General features: G+C 42.2%; 1 protein-coding gene across 4 annotated transcripts in view; it reads right to left on the bottom strand.

Annotated features, from left to right (window-relative positions):
- Positions 1-1191: 1191 nt before the first annotated feature.
- Positions 1192-25490, bottom strand: part of ARMC8 (armadillo repeat containing 8) — a 76111-nt gene continuing 51812 nt past the window's right edge. For 3 of the 4 annotated variants that reach the window (XM_059663835.1, XM_059663832.1, XM_059663831.1), the window contains 9 exons: positions 21710-21792; positions 21322-21403; positions 17585-17671; positions 14505-14597; positions 12757-12906; positions 11506-11601; positions 10372-10467; positions 7939-8011; positions 1192-3561 (listed from right to left, as the gene is read on the bottom strand). In XM_059663835.1, the coding sequence (XP_059519818.1) occupies positions 3392-3561; positions 7939-8011; positions 10372-10467; positions 11506-11601; positions 12757-12906; positions 14505-14597; positions 17585-17671; positions 21322-21403; positions 21710-21792 (930 nt within the window). In that variant the 3' untranslated portion in view covers positions 1192-3391. Of the gene's footprint in view, positions 3562-6554; positions 6649-7938; positions 8012-10371; positions 10468-11505; positions 11602-12756; positions 12907-14504; positions 14598-17584; positions 17672-21321; positions 21404-21709; positions 21793-25490 lie in introns of all 4 variants that reach the window. The other variant, XM_059663834.1, reaches the window with a different exon arrangement.

Below are 25490 nucleotides of genomic sequence, written 5' to 3' on the forward strand. Positions count from 1 at the left end.
GCAGGGTGGGGGAGAAACGGGGGGCCCTAGGTGACAGGGCCGGAGTGGGAGGAGTGTTGATACACTCTTCCTTCCTTTACACAGTAGGGCCTTTTTCTCAGAATCCACAAGGTTCATGGCAGAGGGATGGAGGTGGTAGGAGATGGAGGGGAGAAGGGTCCAGAGGTTGGCTAAAATGTCAGCCCACTCTGCAGGCAGAATTCCTTGGCAGAGCCCGGGCCTGGCTCCCTCCAACAGAAGAAAACCTGGGGCTGCAGGACGGCTGCCATCTGGGGTGGGAGTCCCTGACAGGGTGGAGGCAGCCCAGTCCCATGGAGGCAGGGAGGCTCCTCTCAGCAAGAGGACCGAGTGCCTGGCAGACGAGGTCAGGAGCCGGGGCTGCTGACAGAGGGGCAAAGGCAGGTGGCTCAAGTGGACCCCATCTGGCCCTTGGGATCGGGGTGCCCCTCAGCTACCTCTGAAGTTAGGTCATGGATCAAAACTCCCCTCATGCTGGGAACCGACATGTGCCTCTTTGCCCACCAATCAGAGAGTCAGTAGAAAGCGGCAGGGCTGGGGCAACGAGTTGGGATCGCTCCGTCGACTCTCCATCAGGATCTGGGGTCAGTCTCCCATTCAACTCCTCTCTCAGGCCTCAGTTCCAAGTTTCCTCTACGACAGGAGAATTCCCTCCCCTGCCAATCACCTCCCCATCTTCCCCTCACGCTCTAGGGCAGGTGTCCTTGGCTTTCTTCCTGTTTCTAGTGAGACCAAGAGATAGGAGGTGCTTCTCTACATTCTAGAGGTGGGACAGGAACAGAGGGCAGTGACGTCCCTGTGGGTCCCTGCAGAGGGACAGCGGCGGCTCATGCACCGTGCAGCTGGTCATCTGCCAGGCTTTGGGCCCAAGTCCAGGTGGCATACTAAGGGGAAGAGGAGAGGACGGAGGACGATACAACATTGGGGGCATCCTGGTGGCTGGGAGTGGCCACCTGTAAAGGGTCTGCTGGCCTTCAGGAGGCCAGGAGAGGGGCCCCCAGACTGCTGCAGAGGCCCCTGGAAGCTGTAGTGACCCTCCGGCACCAGCCACCCCCTCTGAAATGTGAAGTCACTTCCTGGTTTCACATTCACCAAGAATCACATGTTGCAGAAGCCAGTACATTCTATCTTCTAATGTTTCCTAGCGTTCCAGACGTTTGGAAAACAGACTCCTTTATAGAAGTTGCCATGGTCTTTCTTGGCTTTTATTAGCATGTGTTAAAATCATATCATTCAAACACTACCAGGAGAACACGTATTGTTCCACATAAAGTGCTCAAGGGAAAAAAATGCAACTTATTAAACTGGACATTCTTTTCTAGTTCATAAGTTTTGGGTTACAATCAGGGCACAAAAGGAGAAACAGAATGCAGTATTAGAGAGAGCGAGAAGCTTAGTTAAGAACTTGGGTGAAGACACAAGATCACATCCCATTCCTCCCACCTCTTGCTGACAGAACACTGCACCTGTGTAGAGCAGCAAACAGCTTTGTTTTAATAAATACATTTCCTTCATTGAAATCAGAAAAGTTAATTATAGTAAAGCACTTTTTCTTTGATCATCTGTTTATAGCCACAGGCAAGATTTATCCACAGAGGTTAAGTGTGAACGTGTTATTTCATTGGGCCGTTAGCTTCCTAATGCTATCTGGGTTCAAGATTGTCTCAGCAATTCGTTATTGGTTTCTGTGTATTTACCTGGTACTTTTAAATACCAACTCCATACTGTTTTGTGTTACAAGTGCCAAGCAAGGATGTCCTCACATTAGCACACTGACAGCTGCACAAAACCCAAGTGCCTGTTGGGACAGATTTTTAAATCAATGATGTTCTGAGAAAGTAACAACTTGGAAATCTCTGTGTTTGAATCGCGTGTGGTCAGGTTGAGAACAGGAAAAATTGCGTTAAATACATTTAAAAACATTCATCAGCAATCAAACACATTTGAATCTTCCAAGGAAGGTACAGGTTGGTGGCGGGTGCCCGCGATGTGCGCGACCTCATCAGGAGTGGCTGGTGGGCTCGGGACCTTGTGTGGCATGTGCCCACGGCAAGCTTCTGGCCGCAGACTCCCTTCCTGGCCACAGTGCCTTTGACCGTCTTTTAACAAAGGGAGAGGAAGGCTGGTTCTACCTTCAGTCAAGAGCAATCTCGGTTGAGTTCACTTCGAAGCTGACCCGGCAGGTGGAAAGGATTCCTCTTTGGTCCTCCCAGGGAGAGTCCCTTTCCTTCTCTCAAACTTCAGTGTTTTTGGCTTCTTGCAGGAAAAGATCTTAGCTGCATCTCTCACTAACATTCCTATTTCCTTTTACAAAAGGACACTCAATAGCAGTGTCGCTAAGAGAAAACAGCTTTCCACACTGTCCTGCTCTTGGCTTCTTTCCACAGATGGTCTGAAGAGCGTTCTCGAGGTTCACAGCGATGTGTGCTGCTTCAGGCAGCACAAGGGGACCAGACTTTGTTTCCAGGAAGTGAGGAGCTACTTTAGTTTTGAGCACAAGGTTCTGTGACTGGTTCAGATCCTGCCAGATACTGCTGCACCAACGGCAGGTTGAGGGCGGCTGGGAGGCACTCTGTGCCCAGTTCCGGCCAAGGGCAGCCCAGAGTTATGGCTGGGCTTCCACTATCAGTAGTATGTTTCCCTTTGATGTTTCAAAAAACCTATGGTGACTCTGTCCCCTCACTCTCCTTCACCCTGTCCATCCGACCTGGAAGTCTGAGAGCTTATTGAATTAGGCTGATATTGACGGCAGTAAGATGCTAGCTTACTATTTTGCACAGCACCATATATCGTGCCTGTTATTCAGGCCAACTATAGCCAACCTTTTCTTTTTCTTTTTTTTTTCTTTTCTTTGTTCTTTTATAAAGAAAATCTATGTAAGTTGAGGTTCAGAAATGCATATATTTTTTACTTACAAATATTCATCTGATCAAAATTCAACATAACCTTTATGGAACACTTAACAATTGTTTTGTTTTTAAAATAACATTTCATTCAAACTGTATATAATTCAGTAAAGTTATTTTATACAGCAAGCAATGCTTAAACCCTGGAAAATCTGTAGAAAAGAGATTTTCACACAAAATAAGAAAAGAAAATTTTGAGGTATCCCCCTCACACACACATCCATTCATCCTGACTCACGTGCACACACACACGTACACATACATCTGTGTATGCACAGACACACTCATTCTCACTCACAAAGTGGCTGCAGCATAGGCAAAAAATTGTAGGTCCAAAGGAAAATGATTGATTGTTCTAATAAAGAGTCCAGGTAGCTCAGAAAACCCCCCCAAAACAAAACACAACAGTCCTCTGAGGAAATTACTACCTCAAAAATATGTTCTCAAGATGAATTTGAGATCTAAGCCTACCAAATTGCTTTTGCAAAACAGCTCCCTGCAGTCCAAGGTGACATGTGCAAATAGAAGGAATCAAATGAGGCTAGTTCCTGTACTTCCTTTACCAAGGATGTGGGATGCTTGCGGGTGCCCCGGATGCTCCCGTCACGCCAGATACTGCTGCAGCGCCGTCTTGGCCCTGAAATCACAAAGTTCCTGTCAGTATTCATCTCAGAAGTATTAAAAAGGGGGAAAACCCTGTGGCTCAAAGATGGTAGCGGGGAAGTCTAAAATGTTAGGCTCCCCAAAGGGAACCGGGTGAGCCCAGCTGGGCACCTGCCCTCAGGGGCAGAATTCTGCAGTCAGAAGACACTTCCACACCAGGCTGGCTCCATTCCTCTTCTGTGGTTCCCTTAGACAGGGCTGCTCTAGTCCTTACACCTGCTGCAGCCCAGTGATGGTCTATAGTTTTCCTTGTCACTAGCAGGAGGTTGTCTCGGATCTGGAATTATGTTCTATTGCCATGCAGGTTTTACCCAGTGCTACAGGACACTGGGGAGGAAGCTTAGGGTTTGGGAAACTAAAATTGACCCAGGAACGTGTTTAGGTGCTGATTAAAGGTGCACAGAAGGGGCCAGAAGCTGATGGGATGAGGCTGTCATGGTTCCAATGCCTCAGAACGGATTACAAGCTCATGTAGATCTTCTTTCTCCTAATGACACTGACAATGTGGGATGTGCGTTTGTTGTGACTGGGAAAGAAGGTAACTAGTTGGAGAGGAAAGATGCAATGTGGGCAGTGATTTGAACTTCCTGATCCTTGTAAAGGTGTTCTTCCTCTGAGCTAGGACTGAGGGGGCCTCCTTTACTGCTCCTGTTATGAGCTTGTGGGAATTAGGAAGTCAGGTTTTAGCAGTGGTCTTCCCTTCTATGTTAATGGAGGAAAGGCTAACATTTTCAGTTACTATTGGCTGATGAAAGTATACCAAGTAGACTGGGCATGCAATAAGCTGGCCTCAAGTGCAGTTTCTATAGCAAAGTAATAGATATAATCTACAGTTTAAAAAGTGGTATACTAAGGGATATTCTTGCAATTATCTAAGACTCTATAAACATGATAGTTCAAATAGAGCAACCCATCAGAACAGAAAGCTCTATTCAAACTGTCTCTAAGTTATGAGTTGAGTTTTACAAGGAAATTTTCCTACAGAAACAAGTTTATGGCTGATACTACATCCTGCCCCTGAATCACCATATTTATATGCACAGCCCCACTCTTCCAAGTCCCTCGTTTATCTAATAGGCATCGCAAAGTTGGCTCGCCCAAACAAGAACTTATGATCTCCCTCTCCCTACCCACTTCGCTCATATTCTTCACCATCTTGGTCAAGGACAACCCATTATGCAGTTGCTCAGGCAAAAACTCTAGGCCAGCGGTTCTCAACCTGTGGGTCGCGACCCCTTTGGTGGTCCAACGACCCTTTCACAGGGGTCGCCTAAGACCATCCTGCATATCAGATATTTACATTACGATTCATAACAGTAGCAACATTACAGTTATGAAGTAGCAACGAAAATAATTTTAAGGTTGGGTCACAACATGAGGAACTGTATTTAAAGGGCCAGAAGGTTGAGAACCACTGCTCTAGGCAGTTTCTTTTCCTCTCTTTCCTTAACATCCAAATCGAATTCCTGAGCAAATCCTGTTGGCTCTACCTTTAGATTAAGTCCTGAATCTGACCACTTCTCAATACGTCTACCACTACCACCCTCATCTCTTATGCACAGGACAATAGCCTTTAGTCTCCCTGTTTCAATTTTTGCTTTATTACGGACGATTTTCTACAGCCACCAGAGTGATCTTATAAAACTTCAAATCAGATAATGTCTCTTTTGCTCAAAACTCTCCAATGACTTCCTATTAAACTCTGACTGAAATCCAAAGTCCTTACTACTGGCTACAAGGCTCTTCACGTGCTCACCACCTCCTCCCTGAGCTCCGTTCTATCACTCTCCCCCTGGTTTCATTTCCTCCAACCCCAGTGGTCTTCCTGCTATTCCTTGAACATGTCAAGCTCATTACTGCCTCAGGGCCTTGCACTTTCTGCCCCCTCTGCCTGGAACACTCTTCCTTTGAACATCTGCCTGGCAGACTCATTTCATCCAGGTCTTTGATCAAATGTCACATTTTCAGAGGCCTTTATTGACTAATCTGTGTGAAAATTTTCTTACTCTCCAGTCCCTCACATGCTTTTTGTTCATAGTAAATCTCATTTCCTGCTATCATATTCCATATTTATTTGCTTACTGTCTGTCTTCTGTACTAGAATGTAAGTGCCATGAAGGCAAGGACTTCATTAATTTTATTCACCGTTATATCACTAATGCCTAAAACAGTGCCTGGCGGAGGTTAGTATTAAAAAACAAACATTGCTGAGTGGATGGGGATTCAGAGCAGAGGAGAATGAATTGGTGAATCAAGATGAACATGAAGATGTGATACTGGAGAGGGCAGGTAGGGTGGGCATGGGATTGGAGGGGGAATGTAGAGGATGAGAAAGGCAGGACCAGGCTTAGGTTGTGCTTAAGAATCTGGAGATGAGAGCTGATGCTCGTTGCTGTAGTCATTGTTATGCACGGAAGTGAGCTGAAAAGCGAAGGCTGCAGTATAAGGGAGTGCACACAGCTAGGAAGAACACTTTTAACTATTTTGAGGTTAGAGGGATCTCTGATTATGATTCTTGCTTCTCCCAGGAAAGGGTGAGCTCTTTGACAACAGGGACTCCTCAGTGGTCACTGCTGCATCCCCGGCAGCCAGGCTAGACAGGCAAAAGGCAGTGCTCAGGGAGGTTTTGAGCTAATGTTTTATTAGTGAATGTCTTCTTTTCTGAAAGCCACATGCATTTCTATTCTAATGACTAAAGGAATGTAAGGAATGGCCTCTGGATCCTTTCCAGGTACCCACTAAGACAGCCCAGACTCATGTTAATTCAGAGTAAGATGAGGACCTTTATTAATTTGCTAATTACTAGTTTATCTCTTACTCAAATGTCACACAGTTGACTCACAGAAAATTAAAAAGGGAATCCAAGAATCTAAAAGATTTTAAGTTTGGCCATGTTAATTGCTAAACAATTCAAATTCTTCATAAGAGGATCCAATGTACCCCAAAGCAGGCCCTTTCGATACTCACTTGTCACATAGGTTTGAATCTGGTGACTGACTCAGTTTGTGTAGAATATCTACAATGCCCATGTCTCGTAATTTATCCTGGCGTTCTTGTGAACCTAAGAGATTAAAGCTAACAGGTTACTGGGCACATGAGCCAGACAGTTGCTCACCTTAGTGTACAATAACAACCTGGAGCCTTACTTTACCTGTGTTCGTCACTGTCCCCCCTCCTTCCCCTTGGCCTCCTCTCTCCCTGTGTATCGGATCCCCTCTGGCTTGGATTCTCCAACAGATTTCTAACTGGGTTCCCTGCCTCTCGACCCTCCTTCCTGCAGTCCATCCTGAGGTCTGCTCCTCAGTTAACTTCTCCATGGACCGGTCAGCTTCTTCAGCCTGGCACCGGGTCCTCTGTCACCACCAAGCCGGGCTCTTCCTACCCACAGCAGGTCTTGGTCTCCTCTTTCTGTTCTCTTCCACCTTCCACTGACCTCCCAGCACTTCCTGCTGCCTCTCGTTAGCGTGTGGCAGTTCCAACTTCACACGGCTCTGGTCTAGCTTCCAACTAGACTAGGACCTCCTGAGGGCAGCCTTGTTTCCCTGGCACCAGACTTGGACTCTGGGGTCTGTACGTTGAATCCAGTTTCTCCTCCTCCTGCTTTGTTCTGGATACAGCTGCTGAGCAGAGGAATCACCTTCCTCCCCACTGAAGAGCTTCCGTGACTCACTCCTGCACTGACCCCGTCTAGACCGAATAAACCAGAATCTCTAGGGATGGAGCCCAGAAATCTGCATCTTCAAAAGTTCCCCAGGTGATTTTTATGCAGCCAACCCAGCACTGAGACCCCGTGCGCCCCTGCATCAGGGGGTTGGAATCATCTGGGGAGTTTTAAAAACTCTTTTGCCTGGAGCCCACGCCTACGGATTCTGATGTGATTAGTCTGGTGCAAATTCCCCAGAGGTTCTAGTAAACAGCCAAGGTGGAGGACCTCCTGACAGACTGCCTGCTTCACCGTCACACGTACTGTTCATTTCTCACCAATGCACCCTCTTCTCCATTAAGCTTACGTGCCCGTAGTGCCGACATGCACGCCTCTGCAACAGTGAAAGGCCTGTCCTCCCACTCACTCCCACCTCTCGTCTTCTTCGAGTGCATCTCACTGCCCTCCTCCTCAGCTCTCTCAGAGCAGGGACTATCACTTACTTCTACAGTGTTGACTTTAAGGTGGGGGCTCAGTGTTAACTGTCCAGCTGGCTCAGGCTAGTCCCACAGCTTCTCAGGGCGATGCTGTTGGGTGCTTGGGGCCCAGTGAGCAGTGCCTCAACCCAAGATCTCAGGGGCGCCTGCTGCCTTCCCTGAGTGGGACTTCCTTCCCATCATTTCAGAACAAATCTCACCAATCTCTTACCTTCCTCTTCATTCCATATGAGGTTTGATATACAAAACATAGCGGCAAGCTGCAGCTTGACATGTGAATGACCCTATTTGATGCAGAAAAGGAAAATAAAAATAGAGGTAATCTCATTTTAGACCATCTTTTTGTGGCATACTATAAGCAATCCCAATAGCCTAAAGGTTTTAAGCAGGGGCTTCAAACTCAAATGTCTTGAGGGGCCACAAAGTTAGCACTAATGGGTGAACGGACTGGACTAAAGACAATAGGAAATGGTGGAGAATCTGGCAAACAGGGAAAGCCTTGCCCAAACACTCACATCCACATTTTAGACATCCTCTGGCGGCCACACAAAGCACCGCCAGGGCCACAGGTGGCGCCTGTAACTTATCCTTTAATCCACACTGACATGAAAATTCCGTGCTTTAGGTTTAAGCTAGGCCTTATTCTATTAGAAAACCTTCAGGTCACTAGCAGCCAATAAACTGGATGGGTGTGCATTTGGTATTTATCTCTTCAGCTGCTGATAATCTGATTCAAATTACTCTCATTTCTGTAGGAACATCTCCAAAAACTTGACTCTACTTGGTTTATCTTGAATGTCTCCTATTGTTAAGGAGCCACCTATTGGTCTGAAACACAATTCTATTTATTTTTCTTTATGTACTGAAAGCACAACTATTTGGATCATTTATCATTTATGCTTTCTCCTAAATGAAAAAGGGCCCAATGGTTAAACAGTCTTTACAAGTGGTTTTCCTACTGGTGTAAAAAAAACACAAACTCACAAAAAGTCCCCAGTACACTTAAATAATTTATTCATATCTGAGAAATGCCAGTGATATATGCTAGGACAGACTTATCTGACCATGCAGGACTCTCTCTCTACTAAGCACAGACAAAGAAATGGATGTGGCTTCCTCAAATACATTCTATGATTAGTGGAGTGGTTCTTTTCTCCTTCTACAAGCCAACACTTTTTTTTGGGAGGTGTCCAGCTTGGGCTCCATTGAGACAAACAAAACAAAACTTATCATCTGCTCTTAGCCTCAGGCCATATTTGTTGAATAAATGAACTTGTATACAGTACAGCAATAAGCATTTACTATGTGTAAGTTCATCATTCATCCAAATAAATATGTTTTTAGAAACAAATTGCTGTGATAGAGAAAACTGGAAGGTGGAGGGGTAGGAACCTTATTTAGGTGGAATGTACAGAAAAGATCTCTTTGAAGGAGGCGACATTTAAGCAGAGACTCGAAGACGATGTCAGTTGTACAAAGAGGAAGGGGTTAGGGGTTTTGAGAGGAAGGGGAAGTTCCTGAAAAGGTCTGAGGTATGAAGGAGCTGCATAGCTGGTGTGAACTGAGGAAGACAAGTCAGGTCATGTGGGACTTCACAGGCCATCATAGGAGAGGATGGATTTTATTCAAGGTGTAACAGGGAACCACTGAAGGATTCTGGCTTCTTTTCTCTTAATAAAACAAAAAGTGAGCTGCCTCCTGCACACTCCCTACTGGGGGTGTGCCCGCAACCAAGGTACATGCCCTTGGCCAGAATCGAACCTGGGATCCTTGAGTCTGCAGGCCGACGCTCTATCCACTGAGCCAAACCGGTCAGGGCTCAGTGGATAAAGTCTTGGCCCATGGACTGAAGGGTCCCGGGTTTGATTCTGGTCAAGGGTATGTAGCTCGGTTGCAGGCTTGAGGAAACCAATCACTGTTTCTCTCTCTCTCTCTGTTTATCCCCTCCAACTCTCTCTAAAAATCAATGGGGGAAAATAATTGGAAAAAAAAGAGAGAGACAATAAGGGTGCCAGCTTGCTGGAGAACCACAGGAGGGCACTAGGCAGTGCTGAGTGCCTATCTGGGTTCTGGAATGAATTTAACAAGAAACCAGCCAGCCTAGTTCTGTGCCATTCTCTATAGCAGGCAGCTCTGACACGGCAAAGAGAACACAGGGTCACCCATGTTTAGGGTGCTGCAAGAAGACATCAACAGTGAAATGAGCAAGAATGTTTGATAGCCACATTTTGGCAACAGGCAGTTTCTGGTGGTAAGATCTAGGGCATCGTCATGAGAGCTGGTGGCTGAAATGTTTGGAAGCAGGTGGCAGATTGTGTTTGAAAGTAAACGGATCAAAGAACAGGTGCCAGAGGGCTGGAGCGATCCTCCACATAGGAATGAAGCCTTGAGGGAAGACAGGGGTTGGGGACGCTGACAGCCAAACGCCTCGGTCTTCACTGAATAAGAGGGAGGCAATCAGATGACTGGGGGGACTGGGGTGGTGACTGGGGTGGTGGGTGGTAACACTGCCAATGGCACAGCCTCAAGGACTTGCTGTTGTTTCTTCTTCTTCACGATAGAAGAGAGCTCCCTGCATCTGTTAGAAGTCCCTGCCTTCTAATGTGCGGCTAGTGTAGAGCAGTGAAAGGAAACAAAGGCCTACCATGTAATACTTGATTTTCTGCAGGATGTCATCATTGGTCATTATGAGTTCTTTTGCCGTTGTGCCATCTGCGATGTTGGCTAGGATGCACAGTGTCTGGAAAGAACAAAGGGCCAGTGATCAGGAGAACTCTGAAGTCCCTGACTCAGCTCTCTCAAGAATGTGAGCCATTTGCCAGGAAATTAGGATTTTCACACATTCCACTTTGAATGTCTTAATTTCTCACTCCCTGGCCTCACTGCCAACAAGCCCAAGGAACCCAAACACTTCAGTGGTTTCTTTCCTGGCATAAGTCATCGCTGGGCAAAGGCAGGCATGTCTTATAGTTCACGCTATCACATAAATGAAAGGGAAAACATAATTTAGTATTATTTTCTTGAAAACTCCATTTCTGAGAGAAGCTCTTGTTACTTCCCTACACGGTTTCCTCAAAGGGGTCGTCTCTTTGGTGGAAGCTTCAGAAGTGTTGCAAGTCCCCTCTCTCTCCAAATGCTACTTGTTCACAAACGCATGACCTTCTGGGTGAAGGCCTGAGCCCTGTCCATTAGCCATGTGCAATTAGAACCCAAACTTTTTTGAAACCTACTAGGGCAGTGGTTCTCAACCCTCCTAATGCCGCGACCCTTTAATACAGTTCCTCATGTTGTGGTGACCCCCAATTTCATTGTTACAAATTGAACATAATTCAAGCATAGTGATTAATCACAAAAACAATATGTAATTATATATGTGTTTTCCGATGGTCTTAGGCGACCCCTGTGAAAGGGTTGTTTGACCCCCAAAGGGGTCGCGACCCACAGGTTGAGAACCGCTGTACTAGAGGAACACGAAGGGAAACAAAATGTGGATTAAAGTTGGAGAAAATTATCTCCACTTCTCTTCACTTTGAGTGATTCTTGACTGACCGTGCTCCTGGACTCAATGTCACTCCCTCCAAGAAGCCTTCCCTGCCTTAGTTGGCATAGTCGGCCCTCAGAATGACAGGTCCCGGGTTTGATTCCAGTCAAGGGTAAGTACCTTGGTGCACAGGACAACGCCCAACCCACTGAACCACACCAGCCAGGGCCAGGGGGAAGAATTCAAATCTTTCTTGGAATAATCAGAAGATATTCTTCAAAGGAAGGGAACACATACCTGTTCTTTGACTTCAATGTTATGCTCCCCTTCCAGAATAAGAGTGACGGCTTGCATAATCTGCTTTCCATGAGTGCTCATGATTTTATCTATATGCTGCAGAACAATGGGAAATCCGCAATTATCACTTGGGGAACAAAGGAAAATTCCACAGGAGAGAACAGAGGCTTCTAAATATACAACTATACTTCAAAGAGAGCATCATAGCATACAGAACTAGGTGCCAAAGAATTGTGTTTGAACCTTCAACATTTTTTTTTTATGACTTTAGGATGAAGAGAGCGTAGACTTGGCTTGATAGAATATGGAGTTATAATCACATGGGATCATCAAATGCAAATATATCAAAGAAAAAGTAGGCACATAAAAATGGGTAAGGGAGATGTGGAAGCCAGAGATGTGGAAAACATGGTATAGATATACTTGCTATCTTTGAGCATAAATGTATAAAGAAGACTAAAAAAACAAGTGAAATATAAATAATAACACATAATAAATAACATGTAAGATATATGTTTATATAAATAAGAATATTATGCTCATAGATACAGAGACAGTTTGGTGGCTGCCAGAGGCAGAGGGTAGGGGGTAGGATGGGAGAAATGGGTAAACTGGTTTTTTTCTTTAAATAAATTGAATAAAAACAACAAGAACAAGTGAGGCACAGAGAAGAAACCACTCTTGTTTTTTCATCTACATGAAAGGCCCCTGACAATGTTGCTCAGGGACCATTAAAGAACAATGAGAGGGACCTCAGAGCAAGGCTCAGCCTCTCCTGCTCTGACATATATCCACTGTTCTCCATACTGACATCTTCAGCAGTCCAGTAACTGTGGGCTGGGTGAGTGTGGGGTTTATGTCTATGGAATGGACCTGAGGGGATTCTCTAAAGTGAAAGAATCAGAAGCCCCAGAGATAATTACTTAGGCTGGTAAGAACACCCACATGGCCAGCAAACCAGGTAAGAATAAAGTAACCAATTAAGACAAGCTCATATGCAGCAAGGCGGAAGGAGAGGGAGACAGGACAGGCAGTGAAGGAATGCAGGGTCAGGTGGCCATATATGGTGAAGCAGCTTCCAGAGCACCTATGAAGGGGACAGGTTTAGACATCAACTCCTTGCTTCTCTGGGAAGAAGCAGTTTTTCGATCACACTTGTGGGTAGATGTTGCTGGGAGGAGAGGGGAGGGCAATGTGTTACGATGCATATGCAGAGGTAGCTCATCTGGAAGCCTGGGTGGTTTTACTTACAGGTCGAGTGGAGAGGAGATTTCTAAGAAGTCCCAATGTTTTCATCAGCACATTCAAATCTGAATCTGACAATAACCGGAACAGCTGTTCGGTACTCAAGCTTCGTAAAATATCTGCTTTTATTTTTTGTTCAGCCTGAAATGCCATATTCTGAAAGGATTAAAGGAATTTCAAGAATTATGTCTACATTTGCTTTATTAAATTATATTTTTAATAGCAACTCTGGCCCTAGCTGGTTTTGCTCAGTGGATAGAGCGTCAGACTGCGGACTGAAGGGTCCTGGGTTCGATTCCGGTCAGGGGCACATGCCTGGGTTGTGGGCTCGATCCCTAGTGTGGGATGTGCAGAAGGCAGCCAATCAATGTTTATCTCTCATCACTGATACTTCTGTCTCTCTCTCCCTCTCCCTTCCTCTCTGAAATCAATAAAAATATATTTAAAAAAATAGTAACTCTGATTATTTTCAAAGTACTAATAGAATCTGCAAAAAATCCTTAATTATGTCACATTATTTTTCTGATTCCTATTCATTACCTATAATTCTGTCAAGAGAAAGATAACTATCACTTCAATATATATTCCTTTATTGGGAATATGATTACTTTCTACACAGGCAGTTGAGTATCTTTAAGATTTCTCAAATAAAGACAAAATCCATTATTACCTTTGAGAATATCCTTATGGTTATCAAGTTGCCTTCTATGTACTCTAATAACAAAATGACTTATTAACAACTATACTGTGCCATGCATTTTGAAAATGACTTAAAAGTATTTGCTTATTATGCATAACCAATGGACACAGATAATAGTGTGAAAGCCTGGGGTTGGGCAGGAGCTGAAAACAGGGGGATAAAGAGGGAGGGACATCTGTGACACTGTCAACAATAAAATAAATAAAAAATACCAAAAAATTAAATAAATAAAAATGTAAAAAAAACCCCAAAGACACAAAAGTGCTTTGTAAAGTAGGTAGCTCTGCCCCAATGGGTTTTGCTCAACAGTTAGAGTGTTGGCCCTCGGACTGAAGGGTCCCAGGTTTGATCCTTGGCTCAAGGGCACGTACCTCGGTTGTAGGCTCGATCCCCGGCTCCCAGTCGAGGGGCCATGCAGGAGGCAACCAATTGATGTGTCTCTCTCACATCGATGTTTCTCTCTCTGTCTCTCCCCTACCTTTCCACTCTCTCTAAAAATCAATGGAAAAAATATCCTAGGGTGAGGATTAACAAAAAAATAAAAAATAAAGTAGGTAGCTCTATACAGATATCAATATGTTCATGATGAGGAAAATTTGTTTTCCAAAATTAATTTAAGTCAAGTTTCAACATCTGTCCACTTTTCTTATTAGTAGAACAGAGGCACACAGTGGCCAAGCAACTTGCTTAGGTTTAAATCTGAAAGCTGAATATGGAGTCTGCTAGGTCCTAGGTCATTAGAAAACTGAGATTAACCAAACAATTTATATGCACATATGAGCAGCCCATGGACACAGACAACAGTGTGGTGAAGGACTGGGGAAGGGTGGGAAGTGGAGGGAGTGGGCAACGAGGGGAAATAAGGGACATCGGTAATACTGTCAACAATTAAAAATAATGAAAAGTAAATAAATAAAAGGAAACTAGGCTAAAATAGTTAAGGTTTTTTTAAACAGAAAACTCCACGTTTCAAATAGTACCTTTTTAGCTTTAACTTTGAAAATAGCTCTATTCTCTTTGCAAATGATGACATACATAAAAGAGTGAAACGTACCATAAGAGCCCAAATTCCATTCACTCGTAAAGCGGGGTTTTCACTTTGTGTTAATCCACAAAGTAGCTCTACAGCTCCTGATTCTAAAATTGGCTGCCATCAGAAAGGGGGGAAAAAAACACACGGCTTTAAGTCAGGTTTGTGAACTAAATGTGTCCATACCCTGGCACTCTGCTTATGATTTTGTTTGCACTCTTACCCAAGTCCAAGCAACTTTCACAGAGCAGGGAGTGAGGTGGCCATAAAAATCACCTTGAGAAGGGCAAGGACAATTATTCTCTCTCAAATCTAAAAACACAAACAATCCCTGTCATTTCCTGTTTTTCTGGTAGCCCTGAGAGACTCAGGAGATACCCTAGCCATCAGTACATTTCACACATACTCATGACCCCACCACCTAGTTCCACAGGCTCTTTCTCACCATCCTGAGAGGGCATCACCCCAGCTCTGTGCAGGCACAGACCTCACTATCTCATGTGTTTTTCCAAGCTGTGACTATGAAGCAACAGGCTGATTCAGAATGGAGCCCAAGATAAACTAACTATCCTCCTTCCACACTGCCAATCTCATTCCAGACAGAATTCATCTTTTAGAACCACTTTCAGGACTATTTCTCAATGATACAAGCAAAATAAGTCTTGTACTTACAGTCATACCATGTTTTATACCTAAAATAGCACATTTTTAGCCTGACCATTTAATTTATGATACTTAGCTGAAAATGGGTTTTGTTAATTTTATAAAAATTCAAATCCTAAAGGACTGATTTACTATCACCAATGAATGCTTAAAAGGCCATCTTTCAAGTGGATTCTAGAAACGGCTTAAGCAATTGATATTTATATGCCAAGAAACAGAGCAGTGCCTTTCATGATGACATTTTTGAAGGACACACATTCCTCTACTTGTACAAATTGTGGTATGTTTTTTAAAACTTTTTATTTTTAACTAAGTTCAAACTTATAAAGTAGCAAGATTAATACATGGAGCTTATATATATTCTTTTCCCAGATTAACCAACTTGTAACATTTTGCCATATTATTTTGCTTAATCATGAGCTCTTTCATTCTATATACCCATATTCACATTTTAAAATCTTTTCTGAACCACTTGAAAGGAGAATGCATACATCATGTCCCTTTATTCTTACTACTTCAATGTTTATTCTAAGAACAAGAATGTTCTCTTAGAGAACCACAGAGCAGTTACCGAATTCAGAGAAGTTAACATCAAAACAGTATTTTTGTTGAATCTATAGTCCATGTTCCAATTCTGTCCTGGTCCAATAGTGCTCTTATTACACTTCCTTACCTTCCAATTCAAGATCCAGTTTATTATTTATTGAAATATAACTGACATACATTATATTAGTCTTAGGTATAAAATATTATTCAATATAAGTATGTATTGTAAAATGATCATCACAGTAAGTCTAGTTAAAATTCACCATCACACAGTTACAATTTTGTCCCTTGTGATGAGAACTTTTAAGATCTACTCTCTCAGCAACTTTCAAATATACAATACAGTACTGCTAACTATAGTCCAGTTTATTTTTAATATGAAAAACCAGTTGTATTAGTGATCCCACACCTGAGCTCATCTACCTTACTGCATAACTAGAGCCTAAATATTTTGAAGGTGGATCTGAGGCATCACAACAGCTATGCAGGATGATTAACGGTGTCACACTGACTGCAACCAGATCCTCATCAGACCAAGATCCCCGCCACCAGGGCAGAGAACTGATGGAAGCCCTGGCATCGTATCTCGCCTATGTCATCCTTCAGAATAACTGCCAGTCTCTCCGTTTTGTTCCAAGATTACTGCTGGTAAATAACTGTCTCTGAACCTCCACCTTGTTACTAAAGCCTTCCTAATTACCAGTCAGAAGCCTGTAGCTATTACAATGCAGACAAGTTAGTTCAACCAAAATGGGTCTACTAAATGCGTAATAAAAGACAGTGTCTAAACCTCAGTTCATGACTGGGCAGACCAGAGATATTTTAACATGATAACATTAACTGGATAAGGTTTTCTCCTTCCTTTATTAAAGTTGATTTTAATTTTCCCTATAGAAATAATACATGCTCAAATAATTCATAAAATGTATAAAAAAACAAGGGGAAAATATCTACACATGTAATCCTTCCCCAAACAACTACCAGTAACACTAACCATTAAAAAGATTATTTTCTGGCCCTGGCCGATTTTTCTCAGTGGTTATAACATTGGCTCTAAGATTGAAGGGTTGCAGGTTCGAGTCCGGTCATGGGCACATACCTCAGTTGCAGATTCAGTCCCTGGCCTTGGTTGGGGTGAGAGCAGAAGGCAACCAATCCATGTGTCTCTCTCACATCAATGTTTTTCTTTCTCTCTTTCCCTCTCCCCCACTCCCTACCACTCTCTCTAAAAATCAAGGGAGCCCTGACAGGTTTGGCTCAGTGGACAGAGCGTCGGCCTGCGGACTTAAGGGTCCTAGGTTCGATTCCAGTCAAGGGCATGTACTTGGTTGCGGGCACAACCCCAGTAGGGAGTGTGCAGGAGGCAGCTGATCAATGTTTCTCTCTCTCATTGATGTTTCTAACTCTCTATTTCTCTCCTTCCTTTCTGTAAAAAATCAATAGAATATATTTTAAAAAAAATAAAAAATAAAAATCAAGGGAAAAATACCCTTACTCCTAAGGTAAGGATTGAAAAAAAAAAGATTATTTTTCTGATGCCAGCAGAAATTACTTATAATCCTGGTTTTACAAAATTGTCTTAATTTATTAGTAATGATAGTTTGAAAATAGTCTATTATTTGTGTATTATTTCTTACATTTACAGGCAGTTTAGAGTGAATGCAAACTATAATATCTTTTAAATAATCTGAATATGCCAGGCAGAATAAAAGCGATAACAGAAAATTATAATAACCATATTTAAAAATGATTTATTTTGCTACTCTCCTTCTTGCAGCATCAAAAGTAGTTTTTAAAACTAGTCTTCAAATTTCAGTGTCAACTACTATGAAAGTTATTTGACTAAGCCCCTGGTAGGACCAGGCAAAGTCTAGGAAGAGAAAATCAATACTAACCTCTTTGCTTGGAGAAAATTCAAGAAGAAGGTTACATAGCATGGAAGATGCTACTACTAAGATTTCATCTGGTGCATTTTGCAAAACCTAGGGAATTAAAAAAAGGGGGGTACTATTAATGGTTTAGAAACATGGAGATGAGATCATAAGAATGAGGAAAAACCAAATTTATCCTGATTTCTCGTATTTGAGAGCTGGTTAGGAAAGATGGACCTGATATCGTGTGAGCCTTTACCTAGTGCAATAATTCTGACTACGGCCCCACACCTATCTTGCTGGAGAAGCTACAGCCCCACTGCCAGGGTGGGAGTTGCTGCACAAAGAAGACAGGCAAGACAGGGAGGGGTGCCCCATGCAAAGGTTTAAAGATCGTGGGACTGCTTTGGGGAAAGTTAGCACATTCTACTTCATTAACTCGGGCCATTTATGAAACACACAATTGCCCAAGGGCCCAAAACTTTCCGATGTGTCTCTAGTAGGACTTGTTTGACCAGGAGCACAGATGGATTAAGCTGCTGCACAGGCCGGGTAATGAGGGGACTGGAATCACACAGCCCTGGTTCCAACTCTGACTCCTCCACTTATGAGATGTGTGCACCTTAACCTCTCAGAGCTTTTGAGTTGAGGAATTAAAGAAAACAACACTTTGTTTATAGGACTATTTAGGATAAAATGTGATATAGTGAATAATAAGGGAAGCATAATTGCAAAAAGAACATAGACTTCCTGAGTGAAAATTTCAGCCAACCACTGCATAGGTATATGAATTCCTTGGCTGTTAAATGGGGATAATAATAGTACCTGTTTCATAGGGTTTTCGTGAGAATCAATAAACGAAAAGATTTTAGACTAGTAACTGGCACACAGTAAAGGCTATATAAGTAAGGTTTTTAAAAAGGTAATTTATTGCTATAGTTTTTGTTGTTATCAGGCACAAAATCAGGCATGGCAGGTCTAGAGTAAACTAAATGCCATAGACGCTCACTCAACTCAGAAGACAACAACATGATGACAAATGTTAGCCACCACTAACTATTATCAGAACCTGTTCTTTCCAGTTTCTAAGAGGGAAGGCTTCATAAACACTACCACTTCTATGCACTAACCACTCCGCCTTAAACCCTTTGCACTTGGGAGCAAATCCGGATAAGGCTTGTCATCCCAAAAGGCGTCCTAGGAGCTCTCGCTATGCAAACTGGACATGGAGAATCGCAAAGAAAACAAAAACAAAAAACTAAAAGAACCACAATAAAAAAAAAAGAGTTAAATATATTATCTGCTTTCTTCAGCTTAATCAAGCCTGACGTTCCCAAGAATAATCAAGAATTACAAAACAGAAGCAGTTCTCCTAAGATACTGTATTTTAACTTTCCTGTGACTTGTTAGCTAGTTGATAAAATAAATCTCCTGTTATGTGTGCTGATCTCTGTCTGCCACACCTCCTCTAAGACACTGTTCACCTTCCCTTGCCTTTCCATGACCTTTCTCTATCTCTCAGGCCCACCCCGTACCCATGCTTGTAAGGCCATCTCCTTCCAGAAGCCTCCGTGGAGCCCTTCGCCCTTCCAGTCAGAAGTCATTCTATCCTCCCCTGTGCCACTGTTTATGGCCTCTTGTAGGACCTTTATTACTGTCCACACTGTTCAAATTCTATGTGTAGACACGCCAACCCCCTTTTCTATTAACAAATTTCAGTGTCTGAAGGAATAATCTACAGATCTATGATCTAATTTACCCTGGCCTGTATCAACCGAATGACACTGCACAAAATGGGTGCTCAATGAAGGTTGGCAAAGTAAGAGCAATAATCATTTTCCAAAATTACACTACTTAGAATCATTGGTTTAAATAAGTTAGTGTGTACTAAGGCTTTAAAAAGTTGTTTTGCTTGATATGATTCACTTTTTAAAATATTTATTGTTTTATAGAGGTTAACGTGCTTTTATCAAGTTTTATTTTCAAATTAGATAACAATGAATGATAAACTAAAACAGAAGAGAGTCTGTGAAATTCTTGAAAACATTTCCTCAATGCAGTGTAAGACAGCGTAAAATTTGGAAGTTGACCTCTCACACTAACCAAATAGAATTTCACCAAAATAGTAACAAAAAATAATGACAAATAAACATTTTAATTAAAATCAAATGGCTATTCTCTTGTGGTTTGCTAATCAACAGTTAACTACATGGAAAAGTAAAAGAGGAAAAATCAATAGACACGCAAACAGACTTTGAAGTAAGAGGAACTGAAATATCTAAAATAAATTATTGATCTACTTTTGAGCTTTTAATAGTATCTATACTTTAAAACTGCAACAAAGTAGTAGTTTGATAGTAATTATACCCACATGTACCCAAGTGCACAAAACCCTCCCAGATTGCTCCAACCAAGCCACACCGGCCAAGGCTCCATTTTTTAAAAAAATTAAATATGTTTTTATTGATTTCAGAGGAAAGGAGAGGGAGAGAAACATCAATGATGAGAGAGTCACTGATTGGCTGCCTCCTGCATGCCCCCTCTGGGGATTGAGCCCGCAACCTGGGCATGTACCCTGACCGGGTATTGAACCGTGACCTCCTGGTTCATAGGCCGACATTGAACCACTGAGGCACACAGGCTGCGCCAGGGCTCCATTTTTGAATCATATGAGAGAGGGGTACTTAGCCGAGCAATCAGAGAAATTGGCTCCAGAAGAAATATTTAAAAGTTATTTTGGGAAACAGGGCACAGTTAAAGAAAATCGTGAGTAGACAGAATCAATAAAGATTAAGCTGCTATGAAAAAGGTGCACTTTAAGGACAAGAAAGAGTGTCAATAGGAAAGTCACTCATCTGAAGACAGCACTGGTCTAACTCTTCACCTGGGGCTCCTAGCCCGCCCCTCTCCTAGTCACAGGCATCCTTACACTTCCTGCACACGCCGTAATGTAAAGTTTCTGTTCATGCTGCTCCTCTCTCTGGCTAATCCTCCTGCCTTCCTTCCTTTTGCCTTCAAAGTCCATTCCATACCCCTCCTGCCTGGACCTCCCCTGACTATTTCTACCACAGTGATGCCTCTACTGTAACCCTGATGCTTTAAGCTGAAGGCAAGAGCTCTACAGTAAAAAAAAAACTTGGTAGCCTTCCTATACCCAGAGGCTTTCTTAGCAGGTAGTAAAAAACAAAAACAAAAAATTCTGATTATGAAATGCAAGGTGTATGTTCACTTAAAGAGAAAAATGAAGATGGAACAGAGGCCAAACTGACTGTGCTTTTATTCTAAGGCTCAATTCAGATTTAATTGACCTGAAAAACATTATTCTCCCTCAAGAAAAGACCTAAGACAAAAAGAAGTTAGAAAAGTAGGAGGCAACAATTGTATTTAAAAAATATCAAGGGAATGACAAAAGACTAAGAACAGATTATATCTGTAAATGGCAGATTCCTTTCCTTTTAGAACTAAAAATTACAAAGATGACTTTGGATGTAATTCCAAAGTGTAATACTAAACACACAGGGAGAGCAGATGAGTAACTCAAACTTTAGTTAATAAAAGAAAACCAAGCATGCACTTCCCTGTCACATGAGATGCTGACCTCAGAAACACACTCCGCAGGTGTAAAGATGCTTAGGTAACTGCTTAAAACGCTCTACACAAAAATCACACATGCTCCTAGACCACGGAATGCCGTCAGCTACCTCAGCTCAGTAAGGGCTCCGTGGGAATGGCTGTTACTTGCTGATCCTTCCTTTCCTTACCTTCATTAAAGGTTTCCACACGGCGTGATCCTGGAAGCTGGTTCGAAGCTGCTGCACAGATCTAGATAAACTGTGCAAACATCTACAAAGAATAATCAGAATTAGCTTCACAAGAAGCTGAAACTTACACTTTTCAAACACACTGCTTGGCATTTCACAATCACTAGTATACACTTCAGGTATAGCCACAGACATTATTAATTCAACTACTTCAGAATACTTGGTGGGCTTCCCAGGCTCGCTTCTCGGTTTAAATGTTAACACTGAATTCACCTGAGCAGACTTTCGAGTAACACCTGGATTCTGTGCTTACTTGGTGAAGGTCCGGGAAGGAAACAGGTTAAACACATGGCAAGGGGTTTTTATTCAGACCATTTAAAGCTCATACCTGACAGCAGCTAACCGCACCTTGACACTAGACTCAGACAAGCCAGTCACAATTCGGTCCATCATATTTTCAGTCTCAATGATCTGGAGAAAAAGGTTAATGCTGCATAAATAACAACACAAAGATGACACACTTCGCTGCTTGTAAATGCAAGTAGGCTAACGTCATTAAAAGTTTAATGTTGGCTTTAGTGAGAGTTTTTACCTCTGGAACCATCAGTTTGTGGTGGGGGCAGGCATCTCATCAGAAAGGTTGGGCTACCCCCTAAGGACCTGCCAGGCTGAATGACAGGCGTAAAGGCCGATTATGCTTGATTATTTTTAATTAACACTTAAAACAATACCCACACGGCATGATTAGTGCAGAGGTGTTGCATAAATAGTCTTAAGAAAGAGAAAACGGACTACCATTGGAAAGGTTCCCACGACAATGAGATTTTAGGGAAATAATGGTCCACACAGCCCTTAGGAAATGTAACCCGTGGGTTTCTGACAGAGCCACCTCTGGCTACTTTCTTTCCAAGCAAATTGAAAAGTTAAATATTTAGAAAAGTAGCCTTTGCCATTTTCCACTGTAGCACCAAGCCCTGCTTCATGTAATCACTACAATCATGGAGCTTTTTTTTTAATTTAAAAACAAAGCCTACAATTTTTCTTCATTAAGCAATAATGTATAGATACAAAATAAATAGTGTGGGGAAGAAATTGAGTTTAACTTGTGTGGTCCTATAGGAAAACAGCATATTTTAAAAAATGCTAACATAATCGCAACACAAATATCAACAAAACTAATATTTGTAGAGTACTTCTTTGTGCCGGGGTAGTGCAAATAAATGTTCCATTATCTGGTTTATCTTATCCATTTTGTGGCCATTACAGTTATGGCCATCAGCATATTAAGAAACGGAGGACTTAGATAAGACAGAGCCTGAGTCCTTATGCGTAGCCATGCTTGTAAGAGGGCCCTGCTGGAGAAGTAGGCCTGTGCTCACCAGGCGGTTCCCAGGATGGGCAACACATGAACGGCAGTCATTGCTCCTATGGGGAGATCATCTGGGGAGCTTTTTTAAAAAAAATCCAGGCCAATGAAATCAGTCTCTGAGATGGGGCCTAGGCACCTATTTTTTGTTTTCTTTTGTTTTTTAAGCTCCACAGGTAGAGCCCAGTGTGCCGCCATGGTTGAGGATCAATGACCTCAGAGTAGGAGGGGGTGGGAAATCTCAGGATGTTCAAACCAAATGAGAAGAGAGAAAAAAAAGTTAAAATTAAGAGTGATGGGGAGAATGTCAACTATTAAGTACAGGAAACCACACTGCAGCTGTAGGGCAGTAATGGTAATTTTTATATAGTGATCTGCAGGTTCCTAAGTGGCTGAGAAAACTTATACTTCTCACCCAAGAGCAAACTTAATCTCACCCTTATCTTTATGCACATCCACCTCTGACCCCATTGTCACTTCTAGCCCCTAAATGCCTTCCTTTCTACTGCTTACTCTTTTCGACCCTCATATACCTTTCTCCCTGACCTGGATTTCTTGCTCAGATACTCCGCTTAGTAGACAAACGCCTTCTTTTCACTGTCCTCCCACCACTCACTCCTGTTTCACATCCCAAACTGCTGATTTACAGTAGAAAATTCAGCAATCCTGGCTGCCAGATCTCTGTGTGTGCTACCCCATCTCGGCGGGACCCTCAGCGCTCCGCCAGCCTTGCACTCACCTGCAGGATATTCCCATCTTCCCTATGTGTTTCCGTCCTTCTTCAAATTCTTCCTACCTCCCTCACGCCCGCAGGCCCTCTGTGCCCACCTCATTCTTGCAGGGACATGGCTTTTTTTTTTCCTGGGACACAGGTTGTCTCAACTTCCTTCTTCTCATTAAAGTATCTCCATAATTTTCACTCTTATTACACTGAAGTTGGGTACTTCATGCTCAAAGACCTTGCACCTTGATCCAGAAATTACCTCCCCCCACCTCTTTCTTGCAACTTTACTCTGCCCCATCCCACTGGGTCCTTTCTTTTGGCCTGTGCCCTCCCACTTGCACCCTATTTAAAAGACATAAGTGCTCCAACTGTAATCTCTTTAAGTTACAGTCCTCTCTCCCCTACCCTTCCTTAAGTGGACATGTGTTCCAAGGCTCCCTTCATCTCTCATTCTACATATGACAAGTTTATATCTATTCCATACAGAAGCTGCCTACAAAACAAAATGCTGTAAAAGTACCTCTATGGCATCATTAACTCTGGAAGCTTCCTTTCTAAAATATTAATCTACAATATAATCACATCTAGGCAGGTCCCTTAGAAAAATATTTTCAATTGATGCAGAAGTAATACAGATTTTGTGAGTCAAAACTCTGCAACAACAGATTTTAATATTTTGGAAGGAGAAAAGTGGTAACACTTTGAAATAAACTTCTTCATAGGAGATGACTCTTCCAGACCCGTTCATACAGGCTATTTTAATTAGAGTCATATCTTAATCATATCTGGGTGTATTAATCATGCCAAAACTGGCTTTTAGTATAGACAAGACTTATACACACACGAGGCCCTGGAATTACTATCTACCAATTTAGTGTCTCATCTCCTTAGCTATTTTGAACTGTAAGCTCCTAAAAGGTACACACCAGTCTTCTGCTTCATTCCTGGACACACAGGAGGAAGCATTTCATAAATGTCAGATGAAGAAAACGATGTAATTAAAGCATCTCATTACCCATTTTGTACCAAAAAGTATGTGAGAGAAAACATATATATTTTTTTCTGAATCTAATGTTTTGTAACCAGCTAACAAAATAACCAACCTGTACTTCAAACTTTAAAAAATGAACAGGAACTGTAATTCAATGGTTTATGCAACGACAGTATCACAATTAGTAGTACAATACTCAATGTTATGTCTCCACTTAATGAACGTCTGAAATCAATATTCATTACTTGGTTTTATAAATACCTCTGTTTTGTATCTAGCATTACCCCTCCCAGGTGTGCTTCTTTCAGTATGCAGAAGGCCAAGCGGCACAGCCTGGTCCTGTCATCATTAACTCTTTACAAATACTTACCATCATCAATGAATGCTGCGGAAATCATTTACAACTCTTTGGTAGATTAGCCTTAAGACGATAACTAACAATTTTACCACAGATTAAATCCATGGATTCTGAATTCTGAATGAATTTGTTGTTATTCAGTAACAGAGCCGAGTCCTGAAGGGCGCTACTTCTGTGGTACCGTTGAAAACCTTCAAAATGTTCAAGGTGCTTGTTTCAACTTGCAGGCTAAGGCTTAGAAATCGCTCCTTGCATCTGCCTGATTTCATGGCAGAGGCATACAAAATTTTGACACTGTGCCTTTTAAATTTCCATTTAGAATTACTGCACTTTGTAAAATATTTAAAAATATAAATTCATGTTATAATTATACTGTTACTCAGAACACTAACTAGTAATAAAATCAACATATAACAAATCATAAAAATGTTTAAAGTGAAATACTTAGCAAGTTTCTGAGATGGCAGAAAGATATTTTTAAAAATTGATTTAAATTCAAAAATATACTTTAAAATCTTATAACTTTAAAAATATAGAGAAGAATTTACATTTGTTCAAATTTTGAACATGCATATTTGAGACAGGGCTTCATATGAATAATGACTCTGGAGAAATAACATCTAGGGCAACCATGGACAGTAATACTTAGATAACCAAAGTTAACATTTGGCCTTCATACTTTTCCTAACATATCTATTACCTCTGAATTCAACCAATTATTGATTTATAT

The sequence above is a fragment of the Myotis daubentonii genome, chromosome 14, assembly GCF_963259705.1.
Source record: "Myotis daubentonii chromosome 14, mMyoDau2.1, whole genome shotgun sequence".
Lineage (NCBI taxonomy): Eukaryota > Metazoa > Chordata > Mammalia > Chiroptera > Vespertilionidae > Myotis > Myotis daubentonii.